The sequence below is a fragment of the Dendronephthya gigantea genome, unplaced genomic scaffold (assembly GCF_004324835.1).
Source record: "Dendronephthya gigantea isolate DGI-Jeju-01 unplaced genomic scaffold, DenGig_1.0 000000F, whole genome shotgun sequence".
Taxonomy (NCBI): Eukaryota; Metazoa; Cnidaria; class Anthozoa; order Malacalcyonacea; family Nephtheidae; genus Dendronephthya; species Dendronephthya gigantea.
This window is the reverse complement of record NW_021163010.1, coordinates 1,274,436-1,299,970: the sequence shown is the minus strand read 5'-3', so window position 1 is coordinate 1,299,970 and position 25,535 is coordinate 1,274,436. Positions and strand designations below refer to the sequence as shown.

Genomic DNA, 25,535 nt, shown 5'->3' with positions numbered 1-25,535 from the left:
TCACTGAATGGAGATACGATATTTGCAAATTGGTTGAACGTTTCTCTTACTGCAAGACATATTTTACTCCAGACTCGTGAATATCAACGGTTTCCATGTCTTCGCCTAGAGTTTTATGGCTGCAAATCAGGTATTTGGAAGAGTAATTGATATTATTATATATATTTAATTTGATAATTATTAATTGCGTTTCTGCATGTTAAAGTTCTTATAAAGAGGATGATTTGCGAAAATACTGTCGATAACTTCAAGATATATCCGTCGAGTAACATTGCTGCATGGCTAGGTTCGATCAATACTAAATAAATAATACGGCAGGTTGAACCAAATCATTTTTCTTGCACTTTTTCGTTTGGGTTAGCTTTCGGTTGAGGATTTTGCTTCTTAAGTAGTGATATAAAGTTTGGGAGTGTTTCATACAGGAAGACTGTAGTCGGTGTAAACTGGGGCAAAAAGGTTTATTTCCACAATGATGATGCGATTCTACGGTTGCTTCTGGTAGTTGTTTGGTTTGATTCATTGCATGTGAATGTAAAGTGGGTCCGTTATTGGGTTTTCAGTGTGGTTTGTTTAACTGTGTAACCTATTAGTGATGTTGAGCGAAATATAAATAAAAATAACTGTTTTGTGGTATATACTTCGGATCTTTGGCACCAATTCTTGGAATACGGAACACAGAACACTAAAATTCATAGAAAACTATTGTTTTTAGACGTGGCGATGCCAGCAATAAAAAAAAGAAGTGGAGCAAAGTCACTGAGCAGGATTATGAATGCAAACATTGCTTTAGACTGTCAAATCCAGGGACAAGCAGGATTGGAAGTTGCGTGGATTAGAGATGGTAAAATTATCAATGGATCTAATTTTGAAAATATAAAGATAAAAATCCCTCAAGAACTTTCGATCTCCGTAATTGCAACAACTCAGATAGTTATTACGTATAAAAGTGACAAAGACATTGTTGATAACTTCAACTGTACAGGAAGCAGAAATAATTTCCGAAGATTGCTCTGTAAGTCAGTCTACAGTTGCTCTGCGAGTTATCCAGGTGCAACTACTTCATCACAAGGAAATATTCCTGTTATCATTACACCGACCATAGGTGAGTTCTGTCTAGCTAGTTCTGTTTCACCTGACAAAAAGAAATTAGGAATTCTATAGGCCTTCCGATTTTGTATATACTTCTGGTGAGTATTTATGTTGTTATGAAAGAACATGCCATAAATTCCTTAACTACTGTATTTTTCCGCTCATGCGAGATCTCTGATTGAGATACATTGAAATGTTTTTAAGAGAAGTAACCTGAAGAACACAAACTATACGAAGAAGACATTACATTTCAATAAAGCGTTAATCTTTTATTTCAGTTCTTCCAGATTCTCCAGGAAATGCGTCAGTCATCAACATCAAATCACGGTCAGCGGTAGTGACCTGGAGAGAGGCGGATGATTATTTGGAAAGTCGACTAAAAAGATACGTCATTCGTGTTGTAAATGATAATCAAACGATGACATTTAATGTTGCTTCTGAAACACAAAGAAAGAACTACACCTATGATCTGCAAAATCTCACCGAGTATACATTTTATAATGTTAGCATTGCGGCTGAGAGTGAAATCGCTATCAGCAAATTCAGTGAAATATCGATTCTGACATTGTGTGAGTTGGATTTTTAACATAAAATATTGTCCTTCTTTCCAAAAAACATAATTTTAAAAGAAGTAATTATTCTGTACTTCAGAATTTCTCGTACAAAGCGCTATATACGGAATACACCTACTGAGAATACACCTACTTTATAGACACCTAACCGAACATATATATGACGTAGACACTCCTCAAACTTTTAAAACAGTATGTATTAAATGTCATCTGTGTCGTTCATTATCAAGTCTAGTGTTAAACTGTGTTGTTAAGTCATTATTTGTATAGTTTAATTTTAATAATTGTTGTAGTGACTTGTATCGTCTGTATTCTGCTCAATTTCTTGCCTATGAGTTATGTAGTACTGTAATAACTATGTTTGTAATTTATAAGGCATACCATAATAGGAGTAAGTACTCTGTGGGGTTGCCTGTCGCTTGCGACCAAGTAAAAATGAGAAGATAATGAACATCCCTAGAATGCAATATGGTTAGCTAACATAGCTGTTTTGTCATTGTACTCTTAAATTTTGTTATTTTCATAGTTGGACCTCATATATATGGACGGACCGAGCCTAAGAATAGTCAAAGAGAATGTCAAAAATTTCACCATCTCATGCAGAGGAAAAAGTTACCCGACACCGCACGTAGTTTGGAAAAAGAACGGTACATTAATTCCTTCACGAGAAAATATCACGACAGTTGCTGGTGACTCTGTTTACCAGATAATTACGAATTCAGGATGGGATGAGAAAACAAAAGCTTATTTAGAAGTTACAAGTACGTTGTTTTTAAGAACAAATGGAGTCAAGGAAGAAGATCGTGGAATATACACATGTGAAGTTTTAAATGTCAATGAAAGTAATCAACCATTGAGTAAAAGTGTGGAAATACAATGTGAGTTACATTATATAAATTCAAATTGATTTGATGGTAACATTAACATTATTAGAAACAGCGGCGGCACCAGGTTAAAATGAATGCGGGTCAATTGGGGGTCAAAAAAAAAGAACAAAATTGGGGCGAATTCCCTTAGCGTCTCCTCTGTATCAGTCCTAATGTATCAGTCTTAATGTATCAGTCTTAATGTATCAGTCTTGTTTTTAAAATTTTAGTTCCTCCACGCATAACAACACATCTAAGCGATACGAAAATGAATGAAAGTGGAAATATCACTCTTGTGTGTGATGCTAAAGGTCCACCCAAACCTTCATTTTTCTGGAGTATTGTCAGAAAAAATATCAAATTTGGAAAGAAGATTATCAATGAAAATGTCTTGGAACTAAGAGATGTGACGAGTACTGGTAACTATTATTTCACAGTGATATGTAGAGCATCCAGCAAAGCAGGAAATGTTTCAACAAATGCAACTGTAGAAATTTTGGGTGAGTCTTGTTTTATTTTAATTTCATACGGTATATAGTCAATAAATATAGTTAGAACTATTAAACTACATGTATTATTTAGAACGAGAAGGAGCGTTATTACTGAGGCCTCCTACAGTAATAGAAACTTTTTCAAAGATCAGAGAAACTTTTTGCAGATCTATAATCCAATCAGACCTAGTCTATATTCATACAAGCTGTAGATGCATGGTTTTGGCCTTAAATATTTAGGCGGGCGGCGGTTTGGTCTTGTACGCGGCTGCATGCGATTTTTATATATCGCCGATCATGCAGATTCATTGGTCAGATTGGACAATTATGAATGTCATAATTTTATAGCCCTTTCGTTTATATTCGGTCGACTTTTGCCACGGACGAATTATAATGAAACAAGAGCATCATTCCATCAGTTTATATTTCATTAATATCTCTCTTCACTCTTAGTAAAGCCCAGAATTATTCACCTGAATTCAAGCCTTACCGCGGAATTATACAGCAACATTGTGTTAAAGTGCGAAATTTTGGCGAATCCCTCGGCCCGGATTTGGTGGACGGTAAATGGTATTAATAAGACACATCTCCGCAACAATGTTCAGATCTCGAATGATAGCAAAACTCTTATTATTACGAGAGCTGTACTAAATAATACTGGGAAATATTATTGCCATGCAAGGAACAGTTTATCTTACACAAATAAAAGTTTAACACTAGACTTTAAAGGTAAGCTATTAGTTATGTAGTTGTGCATCTGTTATTTAACATAATATTAATATTAATAACAAGATGAACATGCAAGATATATTATATAAATCCTGGTTAATATATTTGTTCTATATATGAATATATGTGATTCCCTTTGCATGTCTCAAGTCAAAATGTTTTGTAAGACGCAGCGTTCGCAGCGTCGCAACGCATGCAGATCGCGCGTTTGGTTAATTCTTACGCCTCAGCTTCTCTGCTTTGTTTCCATTTTAGTTTTAAAGTATGTTATATATGTATCTTCATTTCAGTACTGCCTATAGCGTACATCATCGATGGCAACTTAGTGAAGCTTAAACAAGGACAAAAGAACCGTAATATAACTTGTCTTGGTTATGGTTATCCCAATACTAGAGCAACCTGGAAATTCAACAACACAGTTATCCCTGAGGATCCCAAATTATCAAAAAGAAATGGCATGTATCAGCGAAGATCAACGAATAACCAAGCTCTAGAAAATGTCAGCAGTATACTGTATTTTAACCAAGCTGGGAGCACGTTTGACGATTCTGGAAATTACTCATGTGAAGTTTCTATACGAAAAGATTCTAAAACTGACGTGAAGATTGTGAGAGTTATATGTAAGTTTTACATAGTTTCTCTGTTTTATATAAAGTCGCCGAATTAGTTACCAACATATACATGGATATATTTTTGTCTGATTTCAGCTTAATATATGATTTCTATATTCACATATTAACATTTTTAGTCTACCCTATTATTTTGACTCCACCGAGCAATAAAACATCTTTGCAAGATCGTAACGTACGTTTTGACTGCGAAGTTGATGGTCGACCATTTCCTCAAACATCCTGGTTGTTCAAGAACCAAACTGTCTCTACCAACCACAGCACTTTCTTGTCCAATGGCAGCTTGCTCTTATATTCTGTTCAAAATAACGCAGAATACGAAGGAAGTTATTCATGTTTTGCTAAAAATGAAGCAGGTTCAAGTGAAAAGTCAAATGCCTTCCTCACAGTCCATGGTACGTTGAGTCGTTGACTGAGTTTTCAGTATTAATTTTTTTGTTTTATTTTTGGGTCAACCTGATGATGATATTACCCGGTGTGAAAAAAACACTAAATTCTGTTGCGAATTCTTCGTGTTGTCTGTTTCTAGTTCCAACGAGAATACTGAGCATATCAGAAACTAAAGTTCATCAACTAAATGACAGCGTAATTTTAACATGCAACGTATCAGGTGATCCACGACCAAATATCGCATGGTCAAAAGCCAACTTCACAAATCCTTTAAGACCTCCGAAGTTCATTCTGTCAAATGATGACCAATCACTGACAATTGTAAATGTGACGCTGCGAGAACAAGGAACGTATTTTTGTGAGGCGAGAAATAAATATGCGACCGTTAAAAGAAATGTTGCTGTCAATGTCGAAGGTACGTTTACACGTTCATTCATTTAATCGCAATATGCATGCTTATATTGCTATGATTAGTATAAGAGAATTCTTTATACCATATATTTTTACGATATGTAAACAACTCTACAGTTAACCTGACACCGTGAGCAATAAATAGGCTATCAAGAGATTCAACAAAAACTTTTAAGATTTTAAGAAGTTGACTGAGAAAGTGATGTTTAGTACGGAATTATTACGTGTTCTTTTTACGTGTTCTTTTTTATCACTATCTGTATTTGTATTTTCTATAATTATAAAGTGTACTTTCTGCTGCGAAGAATGCTCCATTTCTTTTGTTTTCCTTTTTCTTTCTTTTAGTCCGTCCTGAAGCAATTGTAAATGTTTCATCAGTCATATATTTTACGAGTATTAAAGAGCAAGTAATCGTCCGTTGCGAAGGTAGAGGATATCCTACGCCAGTTGTCACATGGTTCAGAGATGAAAGAATGGTAACTACAAACAGATCAGTGACCCCGGGTGTTTACCAGCGTATTGGTAACACTGAACCAAGTAAATTTCTTGGGTGGATCTCAGCGATTCTTTATGTCAAACCAGACGCGAGTCACGCTCAGTTTGGAAACTACACTTGCAATGTAACAAAATTGAAGGATAGTCAGAAAGATCTTAAAGATGTTGAAATAATTCGTAAGTGTTGACGTATAATTTAAGTCATGTTTATTGTTTATTATTTGTATTTGATGTCTTAATTAGAGTTGATAACTAACCTATGCATCATCTAAGTTAATCGCCTCTCTGTTTTTTGTTTTAGTGGTACCCAGTGTTTCTATTACTAAATCCCCAAACACAAGCACAGTTTTGCAGGGTACAAACGTCACATTTAACTGCACAGCGATTGGTGTTCCAAAACCCACTGTAACCTGGAGAGGAAGGAACACGACACTGGTACCCAGTGTTTTAGGAACAAGTGTTTTAACGTTAAAGAATGTAACTAATAAAGACGAGGGAATGTATGAATGTTCTGCTCATAATAGAGGAAGCCCTGTGAAAAAGAAAATTAAATTGATTGTCCATGGTAAGTACAAAAATTGTTTTGTAGTTAGCCTTTTAGTTCGCAAATAAGATTCTATTCTGGGTTTTAAAATGCGTATATTTTTGACATTATATACTTGTACTGATATCTGTACGGAGGCTTATTTCAGACTTTCGTCTTACGATATCTGTATCGTCTAGATAGATATTCAACTGTTTTAAAATTTTACAAAAAAACTTTGAAAAATTCTGATGGAAGAATGGTTACTATACTTGTCGTTTAAAATCCACATTTAATTTTTCAATAAGCTTAGCCGAATTTGTGTGTGCGGTAATTTCGAGGGCGGGATCGTGTAATGGTGTTGTAATTTCACTATTTCCTCTGTTTATTTATAGTTCGACCACAAATACTGCAAGACCTAAAAGACGATGACATTGAAAATGGTACTTCATATGTGCTCAACTGTAGCGCTTATGGTGACCCCGAATTGACATACTCTTGGTTTTTCAATGGCGAAAAGTCAATCTCAAATGCTGCCAAAAATAATACAAAAAGTTCTCTATACATCAATCCAGTTACGATCGATAATGAAGGAATATATACATGTATGGTTTCAAATATTGAAGGAAATAAGACAACAAAAGCGAATATTACTGTCTTTGGTAAGTTTTTCTGCGTGTATCCCTCTAAATATTTTGCTTCATGAAGTAATGAGGGAAAACAAGTATATTCAAAATTGTAAAGCCATTACAAGTACAGAGAGTACTTGGTTAATACTTAATACATGCAGTCTCTTTTTTTTGTACGAATTTTATATATAATTCACCCAGCGAGGTCATCAAAATGGTAAGAAAAATGGGGAAAACCTGTTCCATTGAATGAGTACCGTTGCCATTTATACGAAGTGTGTTGGGAAAATTTCTTTCCCATAGCGCGTTTATGCATCACTACTGCTGACATCGGCAAAAAACCCTTGAAAGCCATTTTATAATTACAGGCGACAAGTTAAATAATCAGTAATCATAAGTAGTAGTTGTCAGAAAGAAAAATTTTAAAAATGGGAGAAAATAAAAACAAACATAGGCCGACAAGAGATAGCTTTCGACGACAACAAAAGGCTCTCACCTTTTAATTTTTTTCACTATGATCGAAACGAGACTTTGGTAAAATTTATAATTAAGCTGTTATATAGAAATCTAATTCAAAATGCTGGGTTAGACGCCTGTCTTCCAACTAATATTATTTTTTTGCTTTATAGCACGACCCAAAATATCTAATTCTCCTGTGAATCAAACTCACAATGAGACTGAACGTGCAATATTTTCGTGCGGTGGTAGCGGAATTCCTATCCCTCGTGTTATCTGGAGGAAAAATAATCGGTCAATATTGAACTCTTCAAGGAATCTCGTGATTAATGATGATGGACCGTATAACACCATAAAATCATGGTTAAAAATAAGTAATCTAAGTTATGCTGACAGAGGAGAATATTCCTGTGAATTGAGAAACAGAAAAGATGGGGATAGAACAACATCAGTTTTGGTTGTTTACGGTAGGAGAACAGAAAGATAAGATATATATTTTCTATTAACCATTAACTGATCAAATTTATGACGAACAGGAACCTATTCGAAGTAACTAAAGAATGAATTCAGCTGGGAGCTCACTTCTCTCTAGCAAGTCACAACTAGAAGTGAGGGGTTAAATTGCATCAAAATACATATCTAAATGGTCACATTCACAATAATTTGTTATCTTTTAGTTCGTCCTGTTGCAACGATCACGGTTACTCCAAACACCAAACGTGTGAAGATTGAAAAACCTGTCTTGTTTACCTGCACAGTTTATGGTTTCCCTCGACCTCAAGTATCATGGATGAAAAATAAAGAACAATTGACTAGAAACAACTCGCGCTACAGTATTAGTTTTCCACAGAGAAATATTTCAAATCTAATTTCTTGGTTTAGTTATCTCGAGATTAAAAATCTTACGCGAAATGATTCTGCAAATTACAGCTGCTTTCTAAGAAATGATGCTGGAACAGACATCGACCACGTTTCACTTGTTGTATTAGGTAACTTACATTTCTTTATTTCTATTTAGTTACCAAGTGTTTGTTCCAATAACTTGCTTTAACGTTTACGTTTACCTCAGTTTTTCTTTTATTATCCCTATCAATTATATTTTCTTTTTATTTCAGTACTGCCTATAGCGTACATCATCGATGGCAACTTAGTGAAGCTTAGACATGGACAAAAGAACCGTAGTATAACTTGTCTTGGTTATGGTTATCCCAATACTAAAGCAACCTGGAAATTCAACAACACAGTTATCCCTGAGGATCCAAAATTATCAATAAAGTATGGCATGTATCAGCGAAGATCAACGAATAACCAAGCTCTAGAAAATGTCAGCAGTATACTGTATTTTAACCAAGCTGGGAGCACGTTTGACGATTCTGGAAATTACACATGTGAAGTTTCTATAGGAAAAGATTCAAAAACTGACTCGAAGATCGTGAGAGTTATATGTAAGTTTTACGGCTCTGTTTTATATATAAAGTCGCCGAATTATAGTTGCCAACATATACATGCATGGATATATTTTGTTTGATTTCAGTTAAATATGATTTCTAATCACATTTTAACATTTTTAGTCTACCCTATTATTTTGACTCCACCGAGAAATAAAACATCTTTGCAAGATCGTAACGTACGTTTTGACTGCGAAGTTGATGGTCGACCATTTCCTCAAACATCCTGGTTGTTTAAGAACCAACCTGTCTCTACCAACCGCAGCACTTTCTTGTCCAATGGCAGCTTACTCTTATATTCTGTTCAAAATAACGCAGAATACGAAGGACGTTATTCATGTTTTGCTAAAAATGAAGCAGGTTCAAGTGAAAAGTCAAATGCCTTCCTCACCGTCCATGGTACGTTGAGTCGTTGACTGAGTTTTCAGTGTCAATTTTTATGTTTTATTTTTGGGTGAACCTGATGATGATATTACCCGGTATGAAAAAAGCACTAAATTCTGTTGCCAATTCTTCGTGTTGTCTGTTTCTAGTCGCAACGAGAATACTGAGCATATCAGAAACTAAAGTTCATCAACTAGATGACAGCGTAATTTTAACATGCAACGTATCAGGTGATCCACGACCAAACATCGCATGGTCAAAAGCCAACTTCACAAATCCTTTGATACCTCCGAAGTTCATCCTGTCAAATGATGACCAATCACTGACAATTGTAAATGTGACTCTCCGAGAACAAGGAACGTATTTTTGTGAGGCGAGAAATAAATATGCGACCGTCCAAAGAAATGTTACTGTCAATGTCGAAGGTATGTTTGCACGTTCGTTCATTTAACACAATATGCGTAATAGTATAAGAGAATTCTTTATGGCTTATATTTTTACGACGTGTAAGCAAACCCATAATTAACCTGACACCGCGAACAAAAGCTAAATAGGCTTCTGGTAACTTTGATGATATCAAGCATTAGTTGTGACCATGTTATTTCAATCCTATTCATGTTAACCCCTTCTTTATATATAGTCCCAGCTTTCCTACATGTGACGCCGAACAGTCCAAATGTTTTTGAAAACAATACTATTATTCTGTTTTGCAATTGTGGTGGCTGTACCTTGCGGCCATTTTGGTTAAAAAATAGCCTGCCAATCTATTACAACGAATCAGGAACTCCCTACAGTTTGTTGCCAAATGGGAGTTTAGTCATCAAAGCCTCGAGACATACCATCGGAAACTACAGCTGCGAAATAAGAACGTCTAATTGGGTCAGGTTATCCAGGACAGTTAAGCTAGACGTATGGTGTAAGTATTTATTATATCATAATGAAATATAATCAACTTGCTCCTTTTGTGATGCATGAATTGAACGATCATTTAAATCACCGGTATCAACTCTGTCAGTTGTTTTTAATTCGCCTTAATAAATATGCCTGAATTGACATACATGCATGCTTAAAAGAAGTCCGAGCTATTGCCCAAATTTCGAGTTTGATCTTAAAAGCCAGGAGATATCTTGAACGGATATATTTCTAACTAAACTGGTAATTGCATGAACAATGTATATTCATTCATATATAAAGTTAAGAAAGCAGCCTTTGCAGGTACCTTACTTCAGATTTACTATTTAGACCTAAGAGTAGTTTATTTCACTACTTATAGATTCCATTATAATTTCAGATTTAAATGCTTTTCATGTAACTGGTGATGAAAATCCTTATCGAGGAGAAAACATCAGCCTGAGTTGTCAAGGAGACGGGAATCCTTATCCTTCGTTCACCTGGTACTTCAATGGTCAACCACTTGAGCAAAATTCTCGAATATTACTGGAGAAAAACCAGTTGAATGTTTTCAATGCAACGATGAATGATAATGGGGAATACAAATGTGTCGCGAACAACTACGCCGGCAGTGTTGGGCATACAGTCTTTGTTGCGATAAAAGGTTTAAATAATAGGAGTTTTTTTTCATTCAGGACAACATTTCAATTTCAACATCTAAAACGTTTTTGTATCGTCCCTTAAATTTTGTTTATCTTGTTTCATCCTGATTTTTGTTTTCTTTGCCGCCGCGCAAACTATAATGCTTGCATGGTTATTATTGTTTCACACGCAACTGAACGTCAGGTGATCTTGTAGCCACTAAAACGTCTATTGCTTTTAGATATTCCCATTGTTGAAATTTCGACATATTCACCCAAATATATCCTTGTGGGGACAATAGTTTATCTCACATGTCAAGGAGTGACGCCCATTCAGTCTATTCATGACATTCAGATGATGGAACTAGTTAAGGATGGAATTTCGTTTTATAAATGGCCGCTTATGTCGAGAGTGCGTTATACGATACTTTTTACAGCAAGACAAAATGACACAGGAAAATACCAGTGCAAAGCAACTATTGGTGCAGCATCACGCTTCTCTACGCCCTTCTCCCTAATAATCGGCAGTAAGTGTATAGTTTCGCCTTTCTCAACATGTTGTTTTCTATATTGGAGCATGCAGGCAGATTCCCTTCAGTCGATATATTATTTTGAAATATTTAACCCCGTAGTGCTTATTTTTAAATTTGGTTTTCCACATAGCCACTTCTCTTTCCAGACAACAATAAAATTAATGCATTATAATTTGCGTAGTATTGCATGCTTAAACTATAATAATATTATCTATTTTATAAGTTCCTTCTGGACCCGTCGTTTTGAAAGGAGACCCGGAAACAAGTGCAACAGGAATCAGGCTTTCATGGCATCCTATCTCCAAGACGTTTTGGAATGGAGAGGAAGTATCCTTTAAAGTAAATGTGTTTTCTGTGGATCATATCTTGGAAAAAACACAAATAACTAAAACAAACAGTGCAATTATCTCTGGTCTACGTCCTAAAACAGCATATATTGTCAACATCACTGGAATTACAGTTTTTGGGCGTTTCAAAAAAAGTGCCGTGACTTCAGTGAATACCAAAGAAAGTAGGTTTTGAATAGAAAATCTATTTTTTATTTAAATTTTACACTTCCCATTTTACTGTTTCCTATCACAATTGTGATAGCGCAGGCATGCATATAATTATGAGATATAGAATTGGAGACAAAGCTCATGCAGAATGAGGGGAAAAAACTCAAGTAATTAGTTTATATTAGACATATTTGCTAAAAAAATTAATTCGCTCGTATTACAGATAAGAACAATATGAAATACCAGCTGCAGATACGATTGACAGATTATAAATTTTCAAACACATTGTTGGATGAAACTTCTAGTGAGCGGAAGAAGCTGAAATATGAACTGAAAATTTCAGTAAGGAGTGGAATAGCTTTTAGCATGACTTTTATATAGCCTATAGTTCCTCTTTATATAGTTCTAATTTGCGAAAACGATTGTTGTGTGTTTCAGCTGAATGATATATTTGAAAAGTCCGCAATTCGCTTTGATTACATAAGTTCAAGTGTGTCTAGATTTGAGTAAGTACGCCAATTACTATGTTATTTATTCAAGTTTAGAAGTGACGTGTAAAGTGAAAAACTGAAGATACGTTTATAGTGTACACTGGCAACTTTTGCGTTTTCCTTGCTTTGATATAAGTAGTATGAATCCAACCATTTATCTAACTCCTCATTTCAAATAAAAACTTAAGCTCTGATTTATTGGCAATTTGGCATGATACGGCTAAGATGGGTACCCATGCCAATTTCATCTTTGCTCGGCCTTAGTATTATATTATATATAACCTATATAGCTATATAATTATAAGCACTATAATAAAACTTGGTCTACGATTACCAATTATAGACGGACTGTGTTTAGTAATAAATTGACTGTAGCTATATAGTGTAAACGGGGATTTAATGCACATACTTTTATTCTTCTTTTAGAAAGGGAAGTGTAATAGCGGCGATTGTTGTCTCATTGAGCAGTCAATTTAAGGAAGATCCATCCAAACTTGTAAGCGAGTTAAACAAAGCCGACGCAATCGCAGGGTACAAATTTGACAAATCATATACGAGAGAAGAAGGTACAGTTGTAGTAAAGAGCACAAAATATAGTTTAACAGTTCTGTATTTATTACTCCTATGTCCAATTCCACACTTCGTCATCGAAATTTTTAGATGCCTTGTGTTTTCATTTTCAGTGCTGTTTTCATTTTACTGATTTTGAAGTTAATAAATGACAGTGGCGATTTTTAATGCGGAGAACTGCATGAATAAATATACCAAATCTTCAAAAATTAAAAAGCATTTCATAACGACAAACAAAGATGCCGTGCATGACGAGAATTCGATCGACACGACGCAATGCTACTGTCCAAACAGCTCTCAGGGTTCGGCGCACGTGCTTCTCATTCGATAGGATAAAATATTTATACTGGGTGCATAAAAACAACTTGAAAAATAGCTTCTAGCTTTATTCCAAAAGCATGCATCTGAAATTGTTATGTATATATGCATTGCATTGATATATTACTGTTGTAGATTTTGATGAATGTGGGAATTCAGGTTCCAATACCTGCCATGAATACGCACATTGTGAAAATGTTCCTGGAACTTATATTTGTAACTGCTTCGAGGGATTCTTTGGTGACGGAGAAAAGTGTCAAGGTACTGCAGACAAAAAATATGAAATTTTTGTCCGTATACATGTACCTATCAGTGGAATTTCAAAAATTGTTGTCGACTGTCAACCCTGCGACATGTTAGTTGAATTTCTTGCATATTTAGGCAGCATCAATTGCACCGTTTATCAAGTTATCAGTTTTTTAAAGAGCCCGATTAAACCGTTTTTCATCCATAATTGAAAGCACATATTGTTTTACAGGTCCTCCACAAATTAGATCAAAGTCATCAAATATTACCCAGTTTGTTGAAACAAACGTCACCCTTGTTTGCACGGTGTTCGCCAATCCTGATCCCACCATTTCTTGGAAACGTGCTGATCGCGATGGGAAGTTCACAGAAGTAAAAAAGACACGGAACAAGTATGATGGAAATTATTCCATTTCAAATGCGGGTTTAGAGGATTCAGGAACATATTTATGTTATGCGTCGAACGAGCTTGGTCATGACTCTTACACAACAACCGTAACAATCAAACCAGGTAAACTTGGATACGCATGTCCATGACTTCCATGACTCCATATTACAAATTACTCTTTAGGATTTTTTTCTAATCATTATACGTTCAAATTGCTCTTTTTCATTCTGCATATAGTCATTGTTGATATCGATGTGGAGATAAAGCTTTCTAACAAGACATTCAAAGAAGAACTTAAGAATAAGTCTTCTCCTGCTTATAAAGAATTAGAGGAAGACGTTTATGTTGAGGTATAACAATCCGGCCGAATCAGTAACAGCACAGCCGAGTTAACTTTATACCTAGATCACATTTACTCTATAATTATATAGGTTTCCTATAGTATATAGCTAGTATAATTTCTTTATGTTAAGTAAAAATATATAAAATTAAAGCGAGCACAATCTATTCTGGCTTAAGATTTCACATCGCTCCATTATATAAAAAGATGATTCGTAGTCGAAATTCTGCATCTGTATAACTAATTTGGTTAGTTTAAAGGAATATATTGTTAGTTTTTAATTATATATATGTATGATAATTATTTTCAGCTTTATAATTTCTTCAACAACACACCTGGGTTTGAAGACATAGAAATTCTTGGATTCGTGTAAGCACTCAGATGTATATAGATGTTTACTGTCACGTTTCAATTTTAAGTCGAGACAAGTTATTAACTGTTGCAGGGTCAACGATTTTACTGTAATAGTTCACTAAGTTTACTTAACGTGCAAAAATTTATTAATTTTAAAAAATTGGATAAACGCGTCTTCATTTTTTTCATTTTTCATTCATATTTATCTTTCTTCAGCAACGGAAGTGTCAAGGTAATATTTCGAGTCATTGTCAAAGTTCTAAAACCATCAAAAGAATCAAACGATGTTGTTGCAGTAAAGATTGGCCGTAAAATTAACAAGCAATTAAAGACAGGTCGTATTGGTAACATACAAGTTGTCCCCGATGCAATAAAACTTAAAGGTAATAATATATAAACTATATATTGCTTTATGATCCCTAAATTATCAATGCGTTCCGGTTTACAAATTACGTCGTTTTCATTTGAAAGTTATGATAAATCATAACTAAAATTGGCATGCAGAAATAACTAAGACATTGCTCTGACTATTCTCAATGCCATTCTAGTGCCACCTCCTCCACCAGCCAACGTTACATCTTCCGATGTTAAAGAAACAAGGGTTCATATTTACTGGGAACCTCCGGAACTTCATGAGATGTTTTCTATCGAGAAATATTACATCACTTATTTAAAGTATGGTTCGAAGATCTGGTCTAATAACACTATCAATGCTGAACAATTAACCAATACTCAATTGGATAACCTGGAGAGTGATACGTTCTATATTATAATAATAATTGCTGAGAACGCGTATGGTCTTGGTAAAGAAAGCAGCAGAATAGAGATTAAAACTAAAAAAGTGGAAGGTACAGTTCAAGTATTTGGTATAAATAAATTTAGATATTTGATATAGATAATTAGCGAAGAATAGCACATAAACCTTTATCATAATTATAATGTATAGAATATATAGAGAGAATATTATACGGTTGCGCGGAAATATGGAATTTACGTGTGTTTTAATACGATTTTTGGTGTAAATGCATGCATGTTCATATAATAAAGTCATATATTATATATTATCGTATCAATATCATAGTGAATTATATTATCATGAAATGAATTAGGTTTCACCAATATCGTGCGATTATTTTAGTTGTCTCACCGTGGCACTATGTTGGTCCTATAATCGGTGTTGCTGGTGTTGTACTTCTGGTGGCGATTATCTTTGTTGTAAGACGTGTTTTACATAGTCATGCTTGGAAACTTTTAAATGGAAAATCCGATCGGGACAAAACCGATGGGAAAGTAAGTTATTTTCTAATTAATGCAAGATAATTATAATAACTTGTAGGTACACCACGTAAGTATTAAATACTGCAAAGCTTTCGGTCCGAAACGAAACAACGGACCGAAAGCTTTGCAGTATTTAATACTTACGTGGTGTACCTACAAGTTATTATAATTACTAAAGTCGCCATGCAATCATACAAGAAAATTATTAATGCAAGATAGCTGAATAAAAAAGCTGGTTGCATGCATGGTATTGCATATGTTTCAATGAAAATCAAGAACCATCCCTCTATTAAACTAAAACTGGACAAGGAAAGACCATCGGCTCTATATGTACTTGCAGCTGGACGGAGCATCCCGAAATAAGTTAGATCGTGTAGGTTCGTTTGGTTCCGAAATGTTGAAAAGTAGGAAAAGTTGTAACGCTTTTTGCGTGTAACTAACCTTTTCAGATTTTGTACTGCTGAATATTCCTATCCTAGTTTTAAATTCAGTTTATCCTAGTTGTAAATTTCAGTATGGTGATTCTCTGATGTGATTTACTCTTTACATGCAGGCATCTTTTCAAATGAAAGAAAGCTTAAATCAAAGTGAGAACATTTACATGAACGTAGCATTTGAAAACACTTCGATAACTCCAGCATGGAAGGAGCTTCCAAGAACATGGATTGAAACATCTAATAAAATATTAACTTCCGGAGATTTTGGCTACCACGTTGTACAAGGAACATTCGTAAGTCCTCTTGAGAAAGAAAGAAAACCGTGCTCAGTTAAAAGAGTAAAAGGTAAAATAATCAAAATGTGTATAAGTTTTATCATTTTAAAAACTGGCAGAATACACGAATTGATCAGGTTTTTTCTGTTTTTTACCAACCTCCTGCACGTACAATTGTATATATGCATGTGTTAATGCTGATGTTAGCGAATGCTAGCGCGCTAATTTTACTTTGTATCAGCTGGGAAAATGTTTACTGCATCGAAAGATACTTTTTCAAACTTTGAATTGTGAGCTCAGTATGACTTATGGGGCTGTGGCACTATAGGAATTAAACACGGATCAATATATTTAACAGAAAGAACTCCGAAATCTTCCCCTAAAAGTAGCTATGATTTTTTTAGAAAACACGAAAACGGATGTTCTCTATGATCTACTGGATGAATTGAACATTATTTCTGCGATTAGCAGTCATGAAAATATTGTGAATTTGATTGGTGCTTGCACAAGTGAAAATGGTGAGAAAAAAGATCTTTTTATGTAATATTTCTCGGTACTTAGTATATGTATATACTATTGCTTTCTTTCGAATTAAACAACAGCAGTAATATTCGTATTTGAAAATGGAGTTTAAAGGTGATTTCAAATTAGACATTAGACATCCCCACCAGGACGATTCACTTCGGATGGAAGAAAAAAGCCTTCTCTTCTTAATTTCAAAATAATTTATTAGCTATAAGCATGAAAACAGAATCGAAGCTTTTGATCCACAAGCCACATTTTCGTGATTAAATCTACTTGTTGAAATTACATACAAATGTGTTATTCATTCGGTCCGGACGCAAAAAGACTATGCTCTTGGTCTCGAAAACGTTTGCTTTATATTACGATGTATATATCTGTTCTTGTTTTGTAGGTCCTTTACTTTTGGTACTTGAATTTTGCCCTCGTGGTACTCTTAAAAACAATCTTAGCGATAGCAAGAGGAATGAGCAGTTGCTTATGAAGAAGACAGGGATAAATTTAGCCAATGAAATTGCAAAAGGCATGACACATCTTTCAAAACTGGGGGTAAGAAAATCAAACTTATACACGAACACAGTTGTTTGAAATTTGAATAGCTCTATCCGGTGACTTCAGTGATGGATGTACTACGAAGCTAGGTTTTGCAGCGGGTGCTGGGTGGGCGCCATGTGCATGAAACCCAGAAAATCTATCAATCGCAACGTACTGTATGTTATGTATGCAACGTAACACTGACCTGTATACTATACTATATTTAATTTACTGTACTTAGTAAATTACTATTACTATATCTAATTTAGTTCATCTGCACTGATGACTTAATATAAAGTTTCATGGCACACCCGAATGAGGCATTTCTTTATGACTTAATAAGCCATGTAAAATACGACGTTTAAAGACAAATTATTGTTGATTGATTTATGTTTTTAAGATTGTTCATCATGATCTGGCGGCCAAAAACATTCTCTTGACCGAAGATTTCACCCCGAAAATTACCAACTTTGGTCTACCTCATGAATTGTATGAACAAAGCTCGTACCACAAAATTGCTCAGGTTAGCCATATAAAATATAATCTGTACATACCCAATGACCAACGCTCGGATGATACTACATAAACTGATGCATGATATTTGGATCCAGGAAAAAGGTCACAAACCATAAAGCAGCACCTATAAATGCGAACAGCCGTTAGTACCAATGTTTCCAGACTTTTGATTGATAGTTCTTGGGGCTGAAGGCACTAACGAGAATGCAGAGTTGACTGTCTGAATGTCTTTGTCGCTGTTTTACTGCCGTAAGGTTGATGAAGATGCTGATCTAATAGAACAAATGTTTGATGTTTATGAATGATCTCTGGTATTGTTTAATTCAGAGACTCAGCCATGCAGAGACTGGGAAGAGTATTCAGGGGTTAATTAAGGTGGTTTTTAGTCGATATAATTTTTTTTTCGATCCATATCCGTTCCATATATGTTTAATAACAGTATTTGTTTGTATATAAAAGAAAAATTCGGAAAGCACGCCAAAAAAAAAATTTGGAATGAACCTAAAAACACCCATTTGATGTTTATGAATGAACTCTGCTATTGTTTAATTCATTGCCTCCTATATCATTAAGAAAAGACTGGGGAGAGTATTCAGGGGTTAATTAAGGTGGTTTTTAGTCGATATAATTTTTTTTTCGAACCATATCCGTTCCATATATGTTTAATAACCGTGTTTCTTTATGTAAAAGAAAATTTTGAAAAGAAAAAAAATTTTTGGAAAGAACCTAAAAACACCCAAAAGAGATCATCCAGCTCTATGCCACAATCTAACCGGTGATATTACAACCAGCTGCGATATACCAGCATAGATTACAACTACGAAAGGTGCAAGGACAGTTGCTATAGGAAGAACTCCCCCCCATAACTCACATCTTAACGGCCGCCTAAGGGGGAGATGCACTACGGCCCCCAGACCATGATGTATGTGCACCTAACCGTTACGTCTCAGTGAGAAACAGAGTGGGCTGTATGCCACACGCCTAGCGCGTCATAGACGAATCAGCTACAGTGGCAAGCCTTGAGAGCGATGATAAATTTAACGTATTTAAGCTTTTCCTGGTCTCGAGGGGCGGTCCCTAACAAGTTTTGAAACAATCCTTGTTGGTTTTTAACGTCAAAATAGTCATCATTCTCGAAAGCAAACTCAATATAAATCACTGAACGGCTTAGTTTACAAAAATGAAGTTCCCGAGTACACGAGTTCCCGTAATGGATCTGAGCGTGAAAGATCAACAAATCCTCAAGACTGTTATCCAGTTTATTGTAGCCTTGGGTAATTGTCCCAACCTTTTTGAAGGAGTAGGTGCAGCCTTTGAACAAAGAACTGGTTTTGGTGATGCTTTGTGTGCTGAGCAAGACATCAAGTGTCCAAAATGTTTGTATAAGTGTGTAATGGTCTTGGTTAATTGTCTCGACGAGCCTTCATTGAGCGGAGAGATGTTGAAAAGCACCCCCTGTGCTGATGTTAAGTTTAGCTAAAACTCTGGGTTCAGCTTATGTTACCTGCGTGGTTCGATTTATTGTGGCGAGGATTCGAATGGTCGCAGTAGGTTTGTCCACTTTCTTTACAAGTGCCGTCCCAAACTTCGAAGTTATGTATTTGAAATTAAATCAAAGTTGGGAATATATAACAATTGAATGTGCTCTTAAAATGGCCATAAACATGCCGTGTTGCTTGTTGTGGAATGAAAATTTAGCTACAGAAGAATTCAGGGTGATTCGATAACCTGGATTACCATACTGCACTGGTATACCCAACAATGGTGAAGTCTTTGTTCAAAGTATCTCATGGAATATTAATGAATAAACCAAGTCCACAATTAGTAGAAAATCTCGAGTTGTTTTCAATGTCAGATATTTTGAAATATGAATTTGAAAACTCGTAGGGAAAGCCAGGTGATTTATCCAGACTTTTGATCGACAGTTCTCGGGCTGAAGGCACTAACGAGAATGCAGAGTTGACTGTCTGAATGTCTTTGTGGCTGTTTTACTGCTGTACGGTTGATCAAAATGCCGATAATACAGTAAATGTTTGATGTTTATGAATGAACTCTGCTATTGTTTAATTCATTGCCTCCTATATCATGCAGAAAAGACTGGGGAGAGTATTCAGTGGTTAATTAAGGTGGTTTTTAGTCGATAGAATTTTTTTTTCGACCCATATCCGTTCCATATATGTTTAATAACCGTGTTTCTTTATGTAAAAGAAAATTTTGAAAAGAAAAAAAATTTTTGGAAAGAACCTAAAAACACCCAAAAGAGATCATACAGCTCTATGCCACAATCTAACCGGTGATATTACAACCAGCTGCGATATACCAGCATAGATTACAACTACGAAAGGTGCAAGGACAGTTGCTATAGGAAGAACTCCCCCCCATAACTCACATCTTAACGGTCGCCTAAGGGGGAGATGCACTACGGCCCCCAGACCATGATGTATGTGCACCTAACCGTTACGTCTCAGTGAGAAACAGAGTGGGCTGTATGCCACACGCCTAGCGCGTCATAGACGAATCAGCTACAGTGGCAAGCCTTGAGAGCGATGATAAATTTAACGTATTTAAGCTTTTCCTGGTCTCGAGGGGCGGTCCCTAACAAGTATATGCATAGAAAACGACTAATAAGACACACGCTTGGAAATGTCAAGATTTAAACGCCTAAACGTTTTTTAAGTGTTTTTAACGACAAATTTTAGTGTTTTGATATTCTTTTAGAAATTTTATTGTTTTGAAACAGTCCTTGTTGGTTTTTAACGTCAAAATAGTCATCATTCTCGAAAGGAAAGTCAATATAAATGACTGAACGGCTTAGTTTACAAAAATGAAGGTCTGAGACTGACTTAACACGAGTTCCCGTAATGGATCGGAGCGTGAAAGATCAACAAATCATTAAGATTGTTATCCAGTTTATTGTAGCCTTGGGTATTTGTCCCAACCTTTTTGAAGGAGTAGGTGCAGCCTTTAAACAAAGAACAGGTTTTGGTCATGCATTGTGTGCTGAGCAAGAGATCAAGTGTTCACAATGTTTGTATAAGTGTGTAATGGTCTTGGTTAATTGTCTCGACGAGCCTTCATTGAGCGGAGAGATGTTGAAAAGCACCCCCTGTGCTGATGTTAAGTTTAGCTAAAACTCTGGGTTCAGCTTATGTTACCTGCGTGGTTCGATTTATTGTGGCGAGGATTCGAATGGTCGCAGTAGGTTTGTCCACTTTCTTTACAAGTGCCGTCCCAAACTTCGAAGTTATGTATTTGAAATTAAATCAAAGTTGGGAATATATAACAATTGAATGTGCTTTTAAAATGGCCATAAACATGCCGTGTTTCTTGTTGTGGAATGAAAATTTAGCTACAGAAGAATTCAGGATGATTCATCGAGATTATAGTCTACCATTGGGATCTAACTTGGATTACCATACTGCACTGGTCTTAAGATAGATGGCAAGACAATATGGACTGATATAGACCGATTGCCCAGCTTATTCTACTATATATAACTGATATTTAAATACTCTGGCTACTTCGTTAATCACTTCACGAATACTTCTTTGGCCGTCTAAGAACACACGCAGCTAATCGAATCAAAATTTCTTTAATGATTTCATCCAGGTAGAGAGAGAGGTTAGAAAGTGTCTGTTGAATATATTAGCTGCAAATATTGGATAGCATACCTTCTTTTATTTCCTTTAGAAAAACGCTTCTATTCGATGGTTGGCCATAGAATCTCTTACTGATGGACTGTACACAACAAAAAGTGATGTGTAAGCTAAAGCCTGGTTTAAGCCTGGTTTCCATATGACGCCGACCTGTCGCCGACTCATTGTCTGTAATCATCCAAGGAGAAAATGATTTCAGAAAGACAAAAGATTTCACTCATCAGTAATCACCGACAATAATACTTTGCCGACGTCGGCGTCATATGGAAACCAGGCTTTACACTAGTGAATAAGCTCAAGCTAAGCGCGCCATAAGCATCGACATAAGCATCAAGTACAAGTGTAAGCACAAGACTCGAAGCATAAGCGAAGGTGGAACAAAAGACATTTGAAAAGAAAATTCCTTTGGCTTTGCGTTTTTGACCCTAGGCTAGAGGAAAAGATTTCTTTTGTATTTCTGTTTATGCTGATTTCACTCGTGTTAACCAGGCTTTAGTTAATTTGGATTAACCAGGCTAATTTGAATTTCAAATATTAGCTTTTTTGGGACACCCTGCATTGAGGCTGATACTGAAAGCAAAATGCACCTAAAAGAAGTCATTTATCACACTGGCTTTATGATCAGTGGCGTGGCCAGCCTCACGATTTTGTCCCGCTATGTAAATTTCGAGTTATTATGAGTATTCATTTCTTTAGAAATTCATTGTTTTCACAGTCAATGTTCACCAAAATATTAGCATAGCGGGACAAATCGTCAGGCTGGCTACCCTACTGCCCGTCGCTCCTACGTCTCTTCCCACCTCAGTTTTTCGTTAAAAGGCTTTATGATTAACACAACCTATCACTCGTAAAGGTACTTATTTCGTATTCTTAAAGGTGGTCGTTCGCTGTTGTCATATGGGAAATTGAAACCAGTGGTAAGTATACGCAATCGTGCAATATTTTGCTAATGCTATACGCTCGGATACTCATTTTAGCATTGCCGTGCAAATAAATTGATGTAATGTGAACTGAACTGTTTATATTTGTTATAATAATGATATTTACTTATTTCTCCTCAATTTTCCAGGCTGCGTTCCATACCCAGAACTTGAAGTAGAAGATCTTGTTAGCCAAATTCGTGAAGGATATCGTTTGTCTAAACCCGGAAAATCATCAAATGAAACGTTCGTGAATATTTAACATTTTAAAAATTGCACTGTCTATGGCTATGCACGCCATCTACAGATAAACACCTATAGATGTGAGATGCTATAAAACCATAGAAAACATCTTCTCCTTTCTAGGTATAAATTGATGCTTCAGTGTTGGGAAACCAACCCAGATCACCGTCCAACATTCCTTGAAATTGTTGACATCTTGGAAGAGAACCTTGAGAGTAATAAGCTGAATAAGGTGCGCTATGTCTATGCATGCAAAGTCAATATTAATCTTTAATAGCTGAATGTATGAATGTTTTGTCAAATAGCCTTTTAAATATATTATTTTTAGACTTTCACTGATGTCCCCTCTAAACATTGGTAACTGAGCAGCGATACCACAGCCACGGGTGGTGCCTACTGTGTTTGCCACGTTCATATTCCAATCAGTAGTTTATTGATATGATTTATACATATCAATTTTTGACTAACTATATTTTAAGTGTATCTGTAAAACTATGGTAAAAGTATAACAGTTGACCCAGTCACGACATCATACAAAAGCAGTACCAGACTACCAGTGCTATTTAGAACACTAAAAACTCTTCTTTGACATTTTATAAGCAAGAAAAATTGGATATTTTTCATGTTACTTTGAAGTTAGAGTTTTAATGTTACGGTCTCCATTCCTCGAGTGCTCAGAATTCAGAAAACCTTTTTCTATTTTGTATCTCTCTCTATATAGCTAGTGAATGGTCGCAGCCCGAATTAAAGATCACTATTTCATAATTACTTCTTCGTCCACGACCATATTGTTGTATTCACAATAAAATATAGAATAATGGGAGCTTCGTGAAAAGATAATTACATAAAATCTATTTGAAGCCATTCAAGCCTCACCTCTTATCTTCCAAAAGTATACTCAACAAACACTGGGCTATATAACTATCTGGATAGACTATATTTTGGTAAAACAATACAACATGGCGGAAGATTCTGGGGAGAATTCACTAACACTGGGTAGTTTTTTTGGGAACACAGAGCTTCAGGTTTCGTGTGCTCATGAATCGTTAGTGAAATTACCTCATTCACAAGAACTTGTAGCTAAAACAGAAACTGTCTCGAGAGAAGCTGCTTTTGTTGAAACTGAATCAATTCATCGTACGTCCACAGATGTACCTTTTGTTGACACCGAGGCTTTGAAGATTTTAGAAAACAAAGCTACTGAAGTAGACAGAAATTTGCAACGAATGATGGGCAATATAACCAGAAATCTGAACGGCATTTCCACTACAAGCGTCCAATATGCAGAGTGTTATCGAGATTGTGTTAAAAATGTTGGAAATGCTAGTGACAATGCAACAAAAGCTATGGGTAAATTAATAGGAAAGTGTGAAGAAATGAACAAAAACATGGAACCACTTTATAATATGGCTGAGCAAGTTAAAATGATCATTGTTCTACTTGATCAATTTGAAGAGAAGTGTAAATAGGAGACAATTTTATTAATTTTCTTCAGTATAATTGATAATAATTTAATTTATTCTACAGTTTAAATTTATTTAACATCTTAATTTAACATCAGTCAGTATCATATGACATATGCAATTTGGAGTTTCACATTGTACCATTTGTACATAGTACTAGTAAGAACATTTACTGTACAATATATGAAGCACTTAAGATTTTTGTCCCAAAATTCACTATTAAAACGGTTAAAATCACTAGAATTTGTGATAATTTTTGCAAAATCACTTGGTGGCAGCAAATTGGTAAAATTCTCTACACATAACATTTTGGTGACTTGAGAAATAAATAAGTGCTGTATTAATAGCCAGGCAAAGTCATTTAATCTATTCATACATAGATTCTCATTGCATAAAATTTCATTTATAGCATGTTTACCTGAAACCAAACACAACCTCTAGACAGTTGCGACTAATTCCAGGCACATTTTGTATGTTTCTGTTTTTTACATCAGCCAGATCCTAATCGACTCACTGTTCATAAATTTTTTTGCTGCACCCTCTGTACCATCATTACCATGCTGTCTTTTTGTGACCATTGCAAATCAGCAAATGTACCGCCAAAAAGTGTTACATTATTATAGATACTACAAACCATTATTAATTTACTGATATTAAATCTAATTGAAGTCCTTCAGTATTTTCCATCTTGTAATTTTTTGCAGGTGAAAAGTTGTGGTTATTGAATAGCAAAAATTGCAAGGTATTCATAATGCGCTTGTACAAACAGATTTACCTAGTGAGATATAAGCTTTATTACATCAGAATAGCAATAACTGTAACTGCATACTTGACTTCTGGTTTCTGGTATAAAATAAGATCATGCATGACAGGAAGTCTGACTTGCATGTTAGATTGCGTATGTTGTCCATGACATCTTCCTCATTGGTCTGCGTATTTTTGGACATAAATTATGACACTAGCCCGGCCTATGACACTAGCCCAGCCTGCTGGTTGACATCCCCGCCATCCGTCCAGTGTATATTCCATGATTCCAAAAATTCAAGGGAAACGTTGCACCACTGAGTTGCCTTTCTTGTTCTAGTTGTTTTTTTTCTATAGTGGCTGGCGGGTTTTTTTATCGCTGATTCAAGTGTCGCCTGACAGTTTTCATATGATCGGATTAACGTATCATATTACACGTATTATCCTTGCGTCTGAAACAATGTTTACTAATCTCAAAGACAGCTAAAAGATGAAGACGCACTAATAAAATATTAATTCACCTTATTTTATTTAGGGATGTGTAAAATTGGGAAAAAACTGTTCTG

The 25,535-nt window shown here is 35.4% G+C and overlaps 2 protein-coding genes across 2 annotated transcripts; both read left to right on the top strand.

Annotated features, from left to right (window-relative positions):
- The first annotated feature begins 1,571 nt into the window (after positions 1 to 1,571).
- Positions 1,572 to 23,328, top strand: LOC114518941 (hemicentin-1-like). The gene is made up of 38 exons (XM_028538988.1): positions 1,572 to 1,658; positions 2,188 to 2,539; positions 2,758 to 3,027; positions 3,472 to 3,747; positions 4,038 to 4,367; positions 4,496 to 4,771; positions 4,906 to 5,181; positions 5,523 to 5,849; positions 5,974 to 6,237; positions 6,591 to 6,857; positions 7,454 to 7,747; positions 7,958 to 8,269; positions 8,396 to 8,725; positions 8,852 to 9,127; positions 9,262 to 9,537; positions 9,753 to 10,028; positions 10,404 to 10,667; positions 10,887 to 11,171; positions 11,401 to 11,688; positions 11,898 to 12,016; positions 12,113 to 12,180; positions 12,592 to 12,731; positions 13,189 to 13,314; positions 13,532 to 13,810; positions 13,925 to 14,037; positions 14,338 to 14,396; positions 14,598 to 14,764; positions 14,930 to 15,229; positions 15,520 to 15,671; positions 16,213 to 16,441; positions 16,776 to 16,889; positions 17,288 to 17,442; positions 17,828 to 17,950; positions 21,634 to 21,704; positions 22,476 to 22,516; positions 22,669 to 22,765; positions 22,886 to 22,994; positions 23,091 to 23,328. The coding sequence occupies exons 2-38, from the start codon at positions 2,203 to 2,205 to the stop codon at positions 23,121 to 23,123; spliced, it is 7,719 nt and encodes a 2,572-aa protein (XP_028394789.1). The 5' UTR covers positions 1,572 to 1,658; positions 2,188 to 2,202; the 3' UTR covers positions 23,124 to 23,328.
- A 393-nt stretch (positions 23,329 to 23,721) lies between these two features.
- LOC114518369 (BLOC-1-related complex subunit 6-like) lies at positions 23,722 to 24,299 on the top strand. Its single transcript, XM_028538352.1, has one exon. The coding sequence runs from the start codon at positions 23,722 to 23,724 to the stop codon at positions 24,229 to 24,231; it is 510 nt and encodes a 169-aa protein (XP_028394153.1). The 3' UTR covers positions 24,232 to 24,299.
- The last annotated feature ends 1,236 nt before the right edge of the window (positions 24,300 to 25,535 follow it).